This window comes from Corvus kubaryi, unplaced genomic scaffold (genome assembly GCF_017639235.1).
Source record: "Corvus kubaryi isolate FWS band 111438036 unplaced genomic scaffold, C.kubaryi_AGA036_p1.0 37182, whole genome shotgun sequence".
NCBI lineage: Eukaryota > Metazoa > Chordata > Aves > Passeriformes > Corvidae > Corvus > Corvus kubaryi.
The window spans coordinates 213949-232009 of NW_024581050.1; the positions used below are offsets into that span (position 1 = coordinate 213949).

General features: G+C 52.2%; 1 protein-coding gene across 1 annotated transcript in view; it reads right to left on the reverse strand.

Annotated features, from left to right (window-relative positions):
• EXOC6B (exocyst complex component 6B) overlaps positions 1–18061 on the reverse strand; it is a 252425-nt gene that overhangs the window by 50234 nt on the left and 184130 nt on the right. Inside the window, exons 12-13 of the mRNA XM_042021952.1 lie at positions 13052–13125; positions 12398–12545 (exon numbers count right to left, since the gene is read on the reverse strand). Of these exons, the coding sequence (XP_041877886.1) occupies positions 12398–12545; positions 13052–13125 (222 nt within the window). The remainder of the gene's footprint in view (positions 1–12397; positions 12546–13051; positions 13126–18061) is intronic.

The window sequence follows — 18061 nt, forward strand, 5'->3', positions numbered from 1 at the left end:
CAGCCCCTCCCCACCCTCCCAGCCAGCAATTCCTTCCCAACATCCCACCCATCCCTGCCCTCAGCCGCTCCTGGGGCTCCAGCCCCTTCCCACTGGTGGACTGATCCTCTCTCCCTCTGCGTTGCCTGGACAGTCTTGGACTCCTGGAAGTCCTCCTGGTCCCGAAGGAACCCCTTGGTTCAGCGTGTCCTCCCTCAGTCCCACACCTGCTCTGAGCTCCGGGTCGGTGTGTGCTGGGCTGGCTCCACGTCCACCCCAATCCCCAGCAAACCCCACAGCAGCAAACGCCACCTCCCTGCTCTGGTGGCCTGACCACCTCCATCCTCATCGAGCAACGGCTGGAACCCTGATCCCAGAGGTCTTTTCCAACCGAAATGATCCCGTGATTCTGCAATTAAAGCCCATTAGGATAATTGCTCTCTTCCTCCCTGTGCATCCAGCACACGGAGCCCTCTTGGCACTCCCTGATCCCACCTTGGAGGCCACACGGAGTTGTTCAGGATAGGTAGAAAATCAGGGAATAATGAGGGTGCTTGTGCCAATATTTAGTCCAAACTGCACTCGGGACTTCTGATCTTGTTAAATCCGTGATGCTTTGGTGAATTTGTTCCATTTCCAGGATGAGGTGTTGGGTTTATCACAGGGCAGGACACAAAGTCAATCCGAAGGACAGAAAGTCAGTCCAGGATATTCCTGGCTGGCTCGTTTTGGGTGTGAAGAACCACAGAATCATGGAATTACTGAGGCTGGAAAAGTCCTCTCAGATCACTGACACCCAGCACTGCCAGGGCCAGCACTGCCCATGTCCCCAGTGCCACACCCACACGGCTTTGCAATCCCTCCAGGGATGGGGACTCCACCCTTTCCATTAAGAAATTCTCCCCAATATCCAACCTGAATCTCCCCTGGCCCAGCCTGAGGCCGTTTCCTCCTGTCCTGTCCCACAGGGAGCAGATCCCAGCCCCCACCTGGCTGTTCCCCCTCCACCCCTCAGGAACGGCCTTTTGGAGACCATATTCCCAAATCCTGCCTCCCTGAAACGGCAGGAGCGCATTTAAAGCTGGGAAGTGAAGCTGGTTGAGCGCAGCTGGAACATGCCCAGCCCAGGACTGGAACAAACCCCACCTCAGCCCCCATCCTTCCCCTGGGAGCAGAGCTGGGACCTCGCAGCTCCGCTCGGTCCCTAGGACAGCTGCCGACACACATCCGATTACCCAGTCGTCAGTCACGCCGAGCAGCTCGGCTCCTCCGGTGAAGGGGCTGGCACCATTTCAGGCACCTAAAATCCTCCACCAGCTGCTGCTCCAGCGGGACACAAATCCCTTGAAAGCCTGCGTCCCATCTACTTATCCTTTGTGGACAGCTGGGACACCTCCGGGCTTCTCCGACAGCAACACTGACACACCTGGACAACCACAGGATCATCTGGGCTGGAAAAGCCCTCCAAGATCGAGTCCAACTCTTCCCCAGCACTGCCCAGGCCACCACTGCCCATGTCCCCAAGTGCCACATCCACAGGGCTTTGAAATCCCTCCAGGCATGGGGACGCCACCAGCGCCCTGGGAAGTTCTGTTTCAGCGCTCGACAACCCTTCCTCCGATCGGAATTGTATAGGAAATCTGCGCTTAAACACTGAGACAGCGATTTCGAGCCAGAGCACAAAACTTCCCACTCTCACCAGATCAACCTCGAAACTCTCCCAGCAGACCCAGCCTAAAAATAACCCATTTATACATTTAACAGCAGCTAAACCAAACCCACGCGCCCTGGGATCGGCAGAACCTCCAGGAATGGAAATGACCATTTTTATCCTGGGATGGCGGGGAGCTAATTAATTGAAAAACCATCCTCTGATTCCGTCAATCCAACGGGGAAGCTGGAATCGATCCTGGTGCGATGTTCCTGGCTATACAGTGCCACCTTGCTGTCAACCCATCAATAAAATGACAGCTGGGAAGGGCCGGCGCTGCTGGGTGGGACGTGCAGCACGTTCACCTCGAGCGACCCCGGAATTCTGGGCTGCAATACCACATTAAAATCATCTCAATCCCAATTCTTAACGTATTCCAAGAGATCTGCTCTCTGATGGATTCTTCCACAGCTCCACATCGTCATTCCTGCGGTTCCTCTCCACCCCTTGAGGCACGAAGAGGTCGAGCTCCCTCTCCTCTGCCTCGCCCCCATCAGTCCCTGCCTTTCCTCACCGGCCTTATCGCATTGATTACCCTCCTAATCCACGTGTCCAGCGCTCCACGAGCGCCACTCAATACTTGTACTCCTTAAATCCAACGGGAAGAAAAATCAATGGGAGACTCCGAGAACAGATTGCTCTGGGATTGTGTGTCTGGGAGAGAATTAATGCCTCATTCCTGAGGGACATGCGTGCCCAAGGCCTTGCAATCAAAGTCACCTTGATGGGGAAGAGCCGCAGTGGTCCTGTCCCTCATCCCGTGGTGTTATCCCAGGAAGATGACTCCCAAGGTTTTCCAGGAGCTAAAGTTTCCCTGCTCCGAAATGATCCAGCTGCCCTTGGGAGGTCCCAAGGAGAAGAATTACAGGGATGCACTGGGATAAAGTTTCCCTACGGCTTCAAAGGCAATGGAGCTCTGCACAACTTCCCCGACCACCCACCACGATCCGGCTGCGGGATCCCATTCCAGGGAAACCCGGCAACGCTTCCCTGCCAAGGCAGCAACAGGAGCTCCCGGGGGGAAACCCCACATGGCACCAGGGGAAGGTTGGATGTCATGAAAGGCAGCTCCATAAAAGCTCCTTTATGGACAGCTCCTCCTCAGCCCCCAGGAGCGGCAGCTCCCGAATCACCGGGGTGGGTTTGGTTTCCCAGCCGGGGCTGTGGAGGTGAAGGGCACCCACCTCTGGCCCTCTCTGTTCCCATCAATCCCAGCCCCACCCGCAGGATAAAGGGGAATGTGGGCCCTGCAGCTCCGGTGGTGTCCGTTTTCCCGGTCGGATGAGTGGCTGCAATTACAGGGAAGGAATCTCGGGAAGGAGATCCTGGCTCCCATAGCACAGCCCCGCTCCTGCTCCAGGGAGGATGGACCAGGGGCAGCCAGAGGGTGCTCAGGAGGAGCCAGAGGCTCCAGGTGAGTCTTGTAGGAATAAAACCTGATGGAAACACGTTCCTGGCCCAGGGTAAGGTCCCCTTGGGATGAGGTTCTCCATGGAGTCCCCGGGAGTGGCACCTTGTTTGACCATAAAATTCCACCAGACCAGGCTGGAGTCACTCCCCATCCCTGGAAGTGTCCAAGGCCAGGCTGGAGCACCCTGGGATAGTGCCAGGTGCCCCTGCCCATGGCCAGGGGTTGGAATGAGAGGATCTTTGGGGTCCCTTCCAGCCCAAGCCATTCCATGATTCCATGATTCATGCGGGAAAGGCATCTCCCACCTCCCCACGTCCCGCTGCCAGCGTCCATCCCCGCTCCGTGCCCTGCCCGCGCGGCATCCCGAGGAATCCAGCACCCAACCACGAGGCACCGAACTCCACTCCTCGCTCTCCAACTCCTCATTTCCTCCCTTTTTTCCCTTTGTCTGAAAGGCTCCCAGTGGAAGAGGATTTGATTGTTTGCTTTTATTGTTCCACGGGGCCAAGTGTCGACACGCTCCACAATCCCCAGTGCCCAGAAGCCCCGGCAGCGCTCCCCGCCTCCCACAAGTGCTAACAGGACATGTTGGCACTCCGGGCTTTTTTTTTTGTTTGGAGCCTCTGGGGAGCACCCAGGCACTTTGAAGTCCTCCCCATGCCACTGCATCCCCTCCTGGATGGAGAGTGATGGCCTTGGAGCCCGAGCAGCCGAAGGGCAGAGGGATCCGTGTGATTTTAATGGGACTGAACCACAAAAGGCTGGGTTTAAAGCAACACTAAGACCAGTTTAAACCCACCAGGGCAGGAAAGACCAGAGTTAAGGCTCTAAATCTGCTGCGAGCTCCTGCTTCTGTGTTTCCTGCCCTCTTCCCATCCCTTTTCCGCAGAGCACAGCAAGAGGCAGCTTGGATTTCCAGCCCAAACTTTGGAGGATCCTTCCTTTGTGAGTCAGGCAGTTAACACTGATTTTAAAATAAATAAACCACTCCATGTGCCCTTCTCCAACACTGTTGGGCTTTGGGCACTGGAAAAAAAAAAAAAACAAACGTGCCCTGAGCCTGACAAGGAAGAAACAGAGTGGTTTGGCCAAGCCTCTGGAATGCCCTTCCTGGAGCGCCGGGCTGGCCGCAGCCCGAGGGATCCCTGCCGGCTGCCCGGGCAGGGTCTGCCCAGCAGCCCACGGCTGAGCACGTGGATCCACAGGAAGGGAGGAAAAATGGATGCACAGATCATCTCTGCTGGGTGTCCAACGTGGAGCAGCGCTCCCCATGGCAGTTCTGGGAAGGGTGAGTGTGGACACTAACAAGCTAGGAAGGAGCAGAGGAATTTCCAGCTGCTACAGCATCTTGTGGAGTTTTTCCTTTCTCAGGCTTTAGCTGAGAAACAGTGAAGAGGGTTCTGTAAACAAATTCTCTATCTCTGCACCTGGGGTTTGTTTTCCAGGCTTGTTTTGGTACATTGGATGTGCGGGTTTTTGACTCCCACTTGTCCTCCCCGGATGGGGGACAAAGTCCTTGCCAGGAGTAAGGGATGAACGGGACTTTTGGATTTTCTGTTTATTGTATCTTATCAGTAATTTACACGCCGGCAACACAGCGTGAAGCAGAGCAGATACCAAAAGGCAACTGCAGGAAAACTCAAGGCCTTTTAAAGGTAAATTACCCCATAGTTGCTAAGTAGGTACATTATTTTGACTTTTCTACCAGTGCCTACGGAACTATCCATTCACATTCCATTGTGCTGCAGCATTTCCTCACCGATCGTTCTGTGCTACCAACACGGCAGAAAACGGAGCAGGTGAAAGAAAGGAGACCTGACAAACCACAGGGATCCTCCACCTTGCCTTCATCCACTTACCGTACTAATAAACCTAAAAACTCTTCAGTTTTTCACCCCATAACGAACTGTGTATTATACCACCACCTAACCGTAGATTCTAATTCATCCCAGAGCCTTGGCAGCTTTCTCCGTGGATGAAGGTTAAAAACAGTGTTTTCCAGGGGGGATGGGTCTTCCAGAACAGGCAGAGAAACACTCCCTGCACTTTGGGTTCCAACAAGTGGAGAAAATATGTTGAACGGGCGTTGTGGAACCTGCACCGATCGTTCTAGAGGGTGGATGGCCAAGCGGCCAACGGGGTCACGGCACCCTTGTGAACGAGGCCATTTAAGCTGATTTATGGAATTAAATACAGCCTTTTTGGCCATCTAAGCTGATTTATGGAATTAAATACAGCCTTTCTGGCCATCTAAGCTGATTTATGGAATTAAATACAGCCTTTTTGGCCACTTATCCTGAAACAGGACTCGTGCTGGTTTTCGGCGCTCTCGGTACAACAGGTGAGCAGCGCCAGAGGTGTCAACGCCTGGGAGAGCAGGGCCGTGGGTTGGAGCTCAGCCTGAACTTCAGGAGGTCCCAAAAGATCTCCTAAACCATCTCTTGCTGCTTCTTAGACGTCTCCCAACTGCCCTGGGACAGATTTTGACCCAGATCCAGCTGGTTTTCCAGGGAAAACGCCTCGCTCTGATGTCACTATCGGGGGGTCACACATGAACACCAAGGCACAAGGATCAGGGGATACTGGGAGCAGGAAACAAAGCCAAGAAAGGGCCCCTCATTGAACATCTGCAGCTTTTGGATTGATAATTTTGGTTTTCCTCCAGCTTATCTTTCTGTTTCTCCACCTCTTCCAAGTTTTTTAGGGAGCCATGGGGTGGGAGAGGGACAGATGGAGACGCCTCGGTACTTGGACTAATGGGGAATGGCCCCTTCTCCCAAGTAAAAAGCAACAGGAAAAGAGGAAACAGCCTCGAGTTGTGCCAGGGGAGGTTCAGGTTGGGTGTTAGGGAAGATTTCTTCCTGGAAAGGATTGTCCGGCCCTTTAACTCAACAAATCCGTAACTTCAGATATTTTCAAAGGTAAATTAATTCCAGTTATGGATTTAGAAGGCGAATCCAGGCATTTCTGAAAGGAGAAATCCAGTGTACAGGACTCCTTTTGTGCGAACGAAAAGATTGTCTCTCCCCTGCCGATGGAGAGGACACTCGGCCACCCCTGAGGCCCACCAGGAATGAACTGCAGCTTTGCTTTGGCTTCCCCAGGCATTCAGGAAAACCAGGAGAATTTGGGTTTCTGGAAGCAGAGAGGTGGGACAGAGGATGAAGGTGATAATATTAATATTAATAATAACAACAACTTCTGGGAAGCTGATGTGGTTATGGGTGCCTGGAGAAGCCTCCATCACACTCAGGGGTGTTAGGAAACAAAATATCCTTTAATTAGCAGTAATTAGCTCAGCTGGAAGTCAGACATCTGCCCTTGCTGCCCTCCATTATCTTGTCAGACTCTTCAGGGCTTCGTGTCCGCACAAGAAGCAGCAAAATGGGCACTTTTCGATGGCCTGTGGGCACCACCTTAACGAAGGTGATTAATAACGCTGGATAAATGATCCAGGAGATACCAATCAGTGGAAGGAACTTGGGGAGGAGCCACGAAAGCAATTAAGAGCCTGGAGACAGGATCTTAACAGCAAAATCCTGGATTTAAGGGGGATGATCCAACCAGCTCCAAGCTCTCGCTGCTGGGAAATGAGGAATTAGGGCTGACACTGGAACCTGTGTCTTCACACCTCTGCTTCCTGAGTGCTCAAGGGGTTTGCCAGGAAAGATGCAGGGAATTCTGGAATTCAGCATCTCCCTTGCTGCATTTGGGAGCCGCGGGATCCAGAGCTGGAAAAGGGGTTTGGATCACTGGGCTGGACAGGAGACCGTGGCAGAGGCCACAGAGAAAATGGTTAAATAATTAAAGTGTTGTTAAGCAAGGAGAGGATCCATGGGAGTAAAGGGATGCAGGAAAACGGGGAGAACGGGAGAGGTTTCTGGTTGGAGCTGATGGTGTTTCCCAGCCTGGGTGATTCTGTGCTGACTATAAAACAAGAGAGATGCAAAATGTAAATGTTGTCCCTTGCAAAGGGCCCTAAACACGGAAGGTGAGCAGAAACCCAAAAGTACAACCTGGCTTCTCCAAATCATGGAGTCATGGAATGGGTTGGGTTGTGGACCATGGAGATCAGCCCGTTCCAACCCTCTTGGATGGACAGGGACACCTTGCACCATCCCAGGCTGCTCCAAGCCCTGTCCAGCCTGGCCTGGGACATTTCCAGGGATCCAGGGGCAGCCACAGGTGCTCTGGACAAACCCCAGCAGCTCAGATCTCTCTTTGGCTGGAGCAGAGCAAGGGAATTCCAAGAACCAGCCGAGCTCCGAGGCCGAGGCCGGGCAGGGCAGTGGGGGAGGGGGATGGAGCCAACGGAACAATTTGGAGATGAAAAACAGCGACTGAAATGAGCTGAAAACCCCTCGTGAGTCACCTTTTCATCTCTGCCCTCCTGCACCCAGTGACTAACACGGCAACAAAGCTGCAGGAGCTGCTCTCCCAGCAGAAACCCTGGAGACACAAGCAGGGACATGCGAGAGGAGACACCTCGGCGGGAGTTGGGTTCATTGATCATCCCTGAGCGAGGTGCTCAGCTGCTGCTGTATCTTCCAGCCAAACAAGCTGCAGAGAATCAGCCAAACCAGTTTGCTGAGCAGAGGCTCAGGATGGCTCTGGGTTCACCCAAAGTCTTGGTTTTGCTCTGCTCCCCAAACACCTCCTGAGTTTTTATGGCTGGGAAACCACATTTAACCATAAAATACAAAAACAAGTTAAAAAAACAACCTGGAGCTCCCTGCCCGGTGGGAATGAACCCTCAGGCCCTCTGGGATGCTGCCCTGGAGTGACTGGAGGGACTGGCTCGACCTTCCCACCACCAAAATGCCTCAGGTGACAGAGCTGAGAGGTGGCCAGAGCCACCAGTGTCACGTCAAGAGGATGGACCTTCACCCCAATTTCCAAGGGCGTTCCCTCAGCCACCAGCTGGGGATGGAAGCCCTGGAGCACACGGAAGCAGCAGGAGACAGGGACGTATCTCATGGAATGTCCCGAGTGGAAAGAGATCCACAAGGATAGAGTCCAACTCCTCCCCTGCCCAGGACATCCCCACAGCCCCACCCTGCTCATCCCTGGGAGCGCTGCCCCAGTGCTCCTGGAGCTCCGGCAGCCTTGGGAACGTGCCCATTCCCTGGGGAGCTGTCCCAGTGCCTGACCCAAGGACACAATTCCAGGCCTCCCAGTACCTTTAGAGCAGCCAACAACCAAGTCGGAGGGGGTTTCAAACACCTGATTGATCAGCTGGTGTTCGATAAGAAGCAGGGGGTGCTCCCCATTCCAGCACAACCGGAGCTCCCGGAGTCACCTCACACTCGCTGCTCCCTCCAAGGGAGCAGGTGGCTCCCTTAAAGCCAGGCACGGAGCCCAGGAATCCAGGCTTCTGGAATGTGAGGCTCAGGGATGAGCTCACACTGCAGCTCTGCTCCTCTGTCTTGGTTCTTGTTTGGAGACAAAAAGGTGCAGGACTGAAAACAAAGGGAACATTTGGTGACTGCACAGCGCAGGGAGAGAGGAAACCTGTGTGAGGTCGTGGATGCCCCCGGATCCCTGGAAGTGTCCAAGGCCAGGCTGGATGGGGCTTGGAGCGGCCTGGGGGAGTAAAGGTGTCCCTGCCCATGGATGGGGTGGGGCTGGATGGGCTGTAAGGTCCCTCCCACCAAAACCGTTCCGTGATTTTGGGATTCTATCGCGGAGCGGGGATGGAAGGGAATCGTGTTCCCAAGGGGATCATTCTTTTATTAAGTGTCTCTATCAGGGGTAATAAGAGAAAAATGAATGCATCAGAGGGAGACTTCCCACTCCCAGCTGGCCGGGGTCCAGCAGGATCCCACAATAACCACAGCTGGATTCCAACACGGGAAAAATACACACAAAGCATTTCCTATGGGACAAGCAGTGGCACAGAGTCATGGAATGGTTGGCTTGGGAAGGAACCTCAAAATCATCCCATCCCACCCCTGCCATGGCAGGGATACCTCCCACTGTCCCAGGCTGCTCCAAGCCCCAGTGTCCAGCCTGGCCTTGGGCATTCCCAGGGATCCAGGGGCAGCCCCAGCTGCTCTGGCAATTCCAGCCCAGCCCCTCCCCACCTTCCCAGCCAGCAATTCCTTCCCAACATCCCACCTAACCCTGACCTTGCCTGTCTTAACCTCACTGATTTGAGGAGCTGATGCTCAAATTCAAACCCACCAAGTTTGCACGAAGCAAAGCAGAAAACTGCTGGGGGAGACGAGCAGAACCTCCCTGTCCTCATCCCTTGGACATCCAGGTGCCTCAGTCCGGGGGCTTCCCACCTGCCCCTGTCCAAACGTCCCTCAGAGCTGAAGCTGGAACTTGCGGAGGAAATTCCGCACTCAGGATTTACAACTCCCTGGACAGACAGAGCGGCTGAGAGGAGGGAGCTCTAATCACCGAGTACGTTCCCTCCCCAGAGCCCAGAGTGAAATTCCTCGAGTGCTGGAGACAGATTTTCCTTGGAAGGCGGCCACGAGCGCTGATCTGGCTTCTAGGAGAGATCGGCGTGGCCGGGGATTGCAGGGACCTCGCAGACCAGCACAAAGCCCTCCTCTTCCAGCACCTTCCTCACAAGAAACCCATGGAAACCAAACCCTGAAACGCCTCCAGCTGCCCAGGAGCTGCGGGGAGAACAGGGAATGACTCCATGTGCAGGCTTGGGAATGACCTGAGAGCACCTGGAGATCTGCAGTGGCATTTGGACACTCAGGGGTATTTGGGGAAGAGCTGATTATCTCAAATTTCAGCAAGGTTATTTAGGGGGCTAAATTTATTTCAGATTCCTAGAATACAGCACTGAGTGGGCAACAGCAAAGCTTAAACAGGAAGGGGGGAAAGCAAATATTCCTTCCTTGTAAAACCTTAAATACTTGAGCCTCACTCCTACAGAAGGACTTGAGATGGGACTTGGTTTCCTTCGTGGCTTCATTAAGGGTATTTATGGATTTAGAATTGTCCCAGAATAGGAAATCAAGCCCCATTTTACATTTACTGTCTGCTCAAAATAGTGATTTTGATTCTCTGCGCTTGACTCTTCCTCTTTTCCAGAGAGGGATGGAATTGCTCCTGATTTCCTTGGGCACAAGGGGAAAATCAGGATTTGGATGTACTAAACTTGAGTCTGCTGCTCTGAACAAGGACAAACTGATGCCTTTAAACAATGACAGCTTTTTAAGGCTTATTTCCCACTACTGGGATCTGTACCAAGGCACAAACCAAGTCACCACATTTTCCTATCACTTCATATTTCATCAATTTTGCTCATTCCCTTAATCATCCCCCATTACTTTGAGAATGCTCTCGGATTTACAACTGTCTTGTAACAGCTCCTACTGAAATACGTTGGGAAGAGAGGGAAATCTCTTCAATTTCCCTACTTTGGCCAATTTTTGCCCAGTCATTTTTCCTCCCTCCATTCCCAAGCCAGGTCATCCCATTTAAATCAATGTTGTGGTGCCATTCATGGAATTTCATGGAATGGTTTGGGTTGGATGGAACATTAAAACTCATCCAGCGCCACCCCTGCCATGGGCAGGGACACCTCCCACTGTCCCAGCTGGATCCAAGCCCCAGTGTCCAGCCTGGCCTTGGGCACTGCCAGGGATCCAGGGGCAGCCCCAGCTGCTCTGGCAATTCCAACCCAGCCCCTCCCCACCCTCCCTGAGAGGAATTTCTTCCTCCAATCTCCCCTGCTTCGGTTTAATTTCATGGCTTAAAAGAGAAAGAATACAACGTCCAAAAAGAAACTTTTCAAGACAAGACGAAGAACAAATCAAAGACCTCTCCTTGCTGTACCTTCATCCATGACTTTCCCACCTATCCCTGCTCCCAGCTGGAGCTGCAGTCCAACAAGAAGTGCTGGGAGTGTTGGAGGTCTGGTGGCCACAGAGCAGCCACCAGAGCCTTGCCTGGATGGAGTTTGGTGACACATTCCAACGTGGCACCGGATCAGGTCACTGACAGGGCCAGGGAGCAGGAACTGCCTCATCTTTGCACACTATTGATAAACTCAGTATGTCAAGGAGAGGTTGATTCTTCTCTGCTTGGAGCAAGGAGATGTTGTCCATTATCTGTACAACACCTCCCTTTTCCCCTCATCAATAACCATCCATTATCCAGGAGATCCAGGACTTCCCATCCTCCCCTGAAACTTGTATCTCCTCTTTCTCCTTGCACGTTCACAGAGTCCTGGAATGGTTTGGGGTGGAAGGGACCTTAAAGCCCATCCAGTGCCACCCCTGCCATGGGCAGGGACACCTCCCACTGCCCCAGGCTGCTCCAATCCTTGGCCTTGAGATTCAGAGGTGCTGCTGTTTTTAAATGCAAGAACAAAACTTGGGAGCACCTCCCAAAACAAAGAGGAAACCTCCGTGCCCAAAGACTCCCATCGGGCAGGGGAGGAGGACTGGAGAGGCTCCTGCTCCGCATCCTCCTCACCCGAGCTGGGTCCCTTTGGCTGCACTTAGGAACCGCACAAACGTTTCACTGGCTCGACCCCACCGAGCCGTTTGCAGGCATTTCATTCTTCCAAGAGCCCCAGCTTCCCCTTCCAAAATCCCTGCATTCATGGCCTGGTGCTTGGAAAAGGCCCAAAGCTTCCACATTTCCTTACACCCAGGAGGCCGCGAGCGCGTTGAGCGCCGCAGTCAATAAAGTGCCAAGGAGCTAATGAAGATAAAAGTGTCAACACAGCCTGGTGATAACACACACCTCTCCCATGGAGCTGTTGGGACCATTCTGCAAACAAATTTGGCAGTTCCTGGCAGGCCCGGGCCCGAAAAGCGGCGTCCTGATGTTATTAAAGTTAACAGAAGTGTCATGGGATGACAGATGGCTCCCTGCACATCAATTGGATTCTGAGGAGGTCTCAAACCCTGGCGGGTTGAAAGCAGCTCCAGCACGAATCAGAGGCAGGGTAAGATCATCGATACAAGGGATTATGCAGATTTAAGAAATACCCTCGGCACCCGAAAGTTTTCAGAATGCAAACGACGTCAACCCCGCGAACAAGAGGCACTGCATCATGATGGCAGCAGGGACAAAGCCAGGGGGGTTTAACAGACAAAAAAAGATTGTTTTAATAGGAGAGAAGCATCAGTCATTGAGTCTTACTTCATTCAGACTTTCTCTCCAACCCATCCATCTTCAGTGCCAAGAGATGACAGGACCACCTCACTTTTCCCCCCGGCCTAGTGTATCAATAATGCCCATTTCTCCCCAAACAAATGACTCCCCAGAATGGCCCTTTTCCCAAAATTGGCTGCCAAGCCCCACAAAGGCCTCAGTACCTGCTATGGTCAACTTGGCTCCAACGGGGCCCCCTCCAGAGGTGGCCACCGATGGGTGGAGCCTTCCCCAACCATCTTCCCCAAGAGCCACTTTGTCATTGCTGGCCAGGGAGCATCTGTGGAAGAGGGGACTGGGGCGGGGGGGTGGCTGAGCCGCAGAGGGACACAGAGAGGGACACAGAGAGGGACACAGAGAGGGACACAAACGGGCACGGGCACAGGGGAATGCAAATTCCTCCGCCCTCGCAAACGCCTCCGTGGGCATTCTCTGGGAACAAAGGTCCCCGAGGCGGGCGGGCTCTGCATCACTGCCCTCTCTGTTCCCAGCACCTGCTCGGCGTCGGCCGCGGAGTCGCCGCGGTCCCTCCGCGCCGTGGCCGCAGAAGCCAAGGGCAGCACAATGGCCCCGTTGGCCAGGGTCAGGCCTGGCTTTCTTCCTCGCCCCCTTCCACCAGCCCTTTTCACCTCCACCATCTCCAGGAGCGCTCAGCAAGGAGGTGGCTTCGAGGGACGAGAGGAGGAGGAGGGGGGAAATATAGGTCTCTGGCGTAAATCACTGACGCCGTTTCCCCTCCTCTCCCTTCCCTTAAGACCTGATGGTCTTCAGTCACACATCTTAAAAGCAAAACAAAAAACAAAAACACAAAGACTTACTTGTCTCAAGTCGATGAAGGCCAACTGCAGCGTGTCCCCTTGGAACCCAGGCACTGGGCCGGATCTGGCAAACTCTGTGGGAAAGAAAAGAGGATAAAAAGCGCCTTTAACTAACCATGGACAGGGAGATTGGCAGACGGATGACAGGGAAGACAAGAGAGGCTGGGGGAGAGGAGGACCGTGCTTCTAAGGAGTCATGTCTCCCTCCCTTCAGCGTCTTTGTTCGCCCTTCAAAATTCGTGTCATCAAAACACCATTAATTCCACCGTCCTGACAGCAAGGAAACTGTACTAATTCGACCTGAAATTTATTCCCATGAGCCGCACTGGGCTTCAGAGTATTTGTTTTGTGAACGGACAAACAACTCGCCCAGAAGAAAGGGGGGGATGGGGGTGGAAAAGTTTTTCCTCTCAACACAATAAAATCTTCAGCTGTGAAACTCTTTTCAGTTCCGAAAGCTATTTATATTTTAGGGCGCTGAAGGAATTTTCTAATTTCACGCCTGTCACCAGGCTCCATGAGCATTCATCAAAAAAATATGCCCGGCCGCATCATTAATTATCAGGCAGCAGATTATTTGCATGATCTGGTGATGGCGCCTCTTGGTCAGCCCAAACGCGGAGAACCGCGGCCGTTGGGTGGCATTTTTATTTCTGGTGGATGAAGACATCTGACAACTGAATAACGTTGGCTTCTAAAGCGAAGAGAATATTTCCAAGGCCACATTTATCTCCTTCCAGGCTAATCTGGCCAAAATTTCATACTTTGGTCGTTCATTTTTCTCCTAATCCATTCTTTAAACCAAATCTAAAACCGCTGAGGGGGCTTGAATGGAGCCATGTTAGGGGACCTTGGTTCCTCCATGGCATTTAGCAGCTTTTCCTTGGGAACACTCATGAAGCCGACGCCTGCATGCATCCGAGGGCGTCTTTTGAGGTTGGTTCTGCCCAACTTCACTTCATTTTCACCCTCTGCAGTTACAGCTTCATCTCCGCTCTCCTCACAGCCTCTCGGCACTGAGGGGATCTGGTTTGTGAGGCCACAACTCAACGCCACCAAAGGCTCGAGGGGGAGCATCTGCCTGGGGTTGAGTTGTGTGGCTCCTGCACGCACTGGAGGTGCTGGAGGAATGAAATGTTTTCTTGGGATGAAGCCAGGTGTGATGGCAAAAAGGGAGAAAGGAGGGAAAATATACGCCAAATACAGATTTTTCAGTTACACGGCCCATTATCGCCCAACTATCCCGGATTTTACCCTACAGGAACTCTCCAACAGCTCCTAAAGCTTCACAAAGATGAGGATTAGGGATGGCTTGGCAATATGGAAGGAGGATTTTGCCTTTTGTCTCCACGACTAATCAGAGGTACCAGTGGACAAAGCGATTTCATGTCAGATGGTCTTCGCCTTGAATCCTTGCCCTTCCAAAAGTTTTCCTATTTCCAAGCCAGTGCCACGAAATCAGGAACATAAATCATCACATTCCCATTTCCAAAGCTTTCCTAGAGCAGCCCCTTGGCTCTAACAAGAAGAGATTAATGAACGAAACACCAGGATTCAGTCCTGTCCCTCAACCGCCTCATTTCGGGCAAGTAAAGCAGGGTTATTAATCAGCTCCCTTGCTCCACCTTCCATTAAAACCTTGGGATGGAGAACATCCTTCAAGCCAGACACAGGCACCTCCAGGGGCACAGGGGACACTTCTCAGACTCTGCTTTTTAATAGTCGCAGATGCCAGAAGAGGTTTGAGATTGAAACCATCGCTCATCTTTGCAGTGATCACTCAAGTGACAACTGCTGCAGGACAGGAGCAAACATGGCTGGAAAAGCACTGCTTTTATCTGAAGTTACGACTCGAAAGGAGTAATAAAAAACTACAAAGAGAAATTATGGACGTGACTGTTCACATTTAGGTTTTGGATAGGAAAAGCACAAACCAAAGCCAGCAGAACCATCTATGGTCGTGCCTTTGGAGTTTTGCACAGGGTGGGACTGGACAGGGATGAACAGGAGGAAGTTCTTCCCTCTTCCCTGCGAGGGTGGGCAGGCCCTGGCTCAGGGCGCCCAGAGCAGCTGGGGCTGCCCCTGGATCCCTGGCAGTGCCCAAGGAGGCTGGACACTGGGGCTTGGATCCACCTGGGATAGTGGGAGGTGTCCCTCCCAAGGCAGGGGTGGCACTGGATGGGCTTTAAGGTCCCTTCCCACCCAAACCATTCCATGATTCCTCGAGATCGGAGCTGCTCAGCTTCCAGCCAATTCCACTGACCAATCCTGCAATATTCCATGTGCTAAGAGCCCCAAGCGACTTCAAATGTGTCCCTCAAAAACTGTTTTAATTAACCTTAACTGCAAAGACATTTTAATGCAGCTTTGCTATAAAATTTGACTGCAGCTTGCCCGAGCCAGCAGGGAAGGAGGATCAACCCAAACTCTCTGACTCTGATCTGCAAGGGATAAATCATCTTTACACATTCCCTCTACGCCCCACTGTCCCATCTGGAACAATTATCCCGAATGCCACATCAATCCTAAAACACCCCGCTTTGGAAAAGCACAATACCTGAGAAGCTGCAATGTTTACAAGTGAGAAACGGCGTTTGAGCACCTTCTCAAGAGGGGAAAGTCCTGAGTGGCTCAGGGTCGGAGATGTCCCTGGACTGAGGAACCCAACCTTGACATCCTACCCTCCAAGGATGGGGTCACCTCATGTTCCTGATTACATTTGGAGAAATCCTGGAAAAGAAACCCTGGAAGGACTGCAAGGAAAGCGAGTTTCTATTTTGGATGAAGGGCCGCGCAGCTGTTCAGAATCTATTTAGGAGCACACACAGAGTTGGGAAATTTAAGATCTTCCCCAAAGCATGAACTTCAAATCCTCATGAGAAAATGCCTGTGATTGTGAATGTTCTCACAAGGCTGGTGAATTTATCACCGCTGTCAGCTGCTTGTGAGCAACCCAAGACAGATTCCATTCCAAGGCAGATTTCATCCCAAGACAGACTTCATCCCAAAACAGATTTTATTCCAAGACAGACTTCATCCCAAAACAGATTTCATCCCAAGACATGGCTGCTCATTAGCAGCTCACCTTTAGCTGTCTCTGCCCGATGTCTCTTCCCACGGTTCCCTGCCCATGGAGGGGGTTGGAACTGGATGGTCTTCAAGGTCTTTTCCATCCCAAATCAATCTGTGATTCCTAAGGAACCTACTGGAGTGACACTGCCCTTCAACGCTGCTCGTTAGGATGGTCGCACATGGAGCCAACACTGATTTAAGCCGCATTTTTCATCAAAATACTGAATTAACAATGATCTGGAGCCTGCTAGAGAAAGGCGTCCCTGCCCACGGCTGGAACGAGATGGTCTTTTAAGGTCCCTTCCATCCCAAGCCAATCTGTGATTCCTAAAGAACCTACTGGATGAAGCTGGGACAGTTATGGAGAGACACTTCAAAACTTCGGATGGTCACACACTGAGCCAACATTTAATTGAACAGCAATTCTCATCAAAAGATTAATCAGTACTAAATTAACAAAGCTCTGGAACCTTCTAGTGCAAGGTGTCCCTGCCCATGGCTCGAATGAGATGGTCTTTAGGGTCCTTTCCAACCCAAATTCTACCGTTCTGGGATTCTACGATTGACATCCAAGAAGTGAAATGACGTCGGAGCTGAAATTCTTTGTATCCCAGAAGAAATGGGAGTGGGAATACGGCCCAGACGCTCGGAGAAAGCTGCGGCAGCCCCGGGCTGGAGGAATGAATGCAATGCTTCCCCTGGGCTGCTGGAGAAGGAGCTGCACCTTCTGTAATCGCAGGTCACACTTTACATACCAATGCCACCAGCTCATTCTGAAGGAGGAATGAACAAAGTCTCAGAGAAAAAAAAGGAGAAACAAAGACGAGAACGGAGCTTGAGAGGAGAGACACAGCCAGTTCTTCTTGGGTTTAATCTCTTCAAGCAGATTTCAGGATAATTTTCTCGGAACAACCGAGCGCAGTGTTGGCCTCAGTACTGTCGGATTCGTTTATTGTACTGTCTTCACTACCAAGGCAAGTGGCAAACATCGCAAGCAACCTACAGAGAAGCCCCTTGAGCAGAAAATCACGGGAGAATAGAGCAGATCAGTATGCGGCTGTTTGTACAAAGCATTTAGCCAGGCTAAAGGTTTGAGGGGTTTGTGTTCAGGCCAAAAAAGTAATGTCTTTGCAAGGTCTACAGGCTTGGGCCACCCAGGGCAGGTCACAGGGGGACTCCAACCTCTCTTCCAAAACATTTCACCGATGAAAGAATCAAGGAACAGGAACCGTTAAGCCCTTTACAATGGACAAAGAATAAAGAGTTCAAAGGCGCGGCAGAAAAGAGACATCCACTGTAAATTAATTACAGCGCACGGGGGGATCTGCCCGTGCCCCAGGCACGGCTGCGCGCGCGGGGACGGGGCCTTGCAGGGATTGAGCGGGAAAAATGGGCCCAGCCGGTGACTTCATCCCTCAGAAACATCATTTGAGGGCAAGATTTCCTCTGAATTACACGGGATTCGTGATGGCACCTCCAGGATGGAGACAGATGCAGCTCCCAGGGAAGGGAACGTGGACAATCTGCTCATGGCCATGGATAAGATCTGGGGAATCGACCATCTGAGGATTCCTCAAGGAAGAATGGAGGTCTCGAAGTCATCTTCCTTGGATAAAGCCTTGGAAGGCTATCCTAGGAAAGCCAAGTGATGGGATCTCCTTGGATAGGCTATCCGAGGAAAGCCAAGTGATGGGATCTCCTTGGATAAAGCCTTGGAAGGCTATCCTAGGAAAGCCAAGTGATGGGATCTCCTGGATAAAGCCTTGGAAGGCTATCCTAGGAAAGCCAAGTGATGGGATCTCCTTGGATAGGCTATCCTAGGAAAGCCAAGTGGTGGGATCTCCTTGGATAAAGCCTTGGAAGGCTATCCTAGGAAAGCCAAGTGATGGGATCTCCCTGGATAGGCTATCCTAGGAAAGCCAAGTGATGGGATCTCCT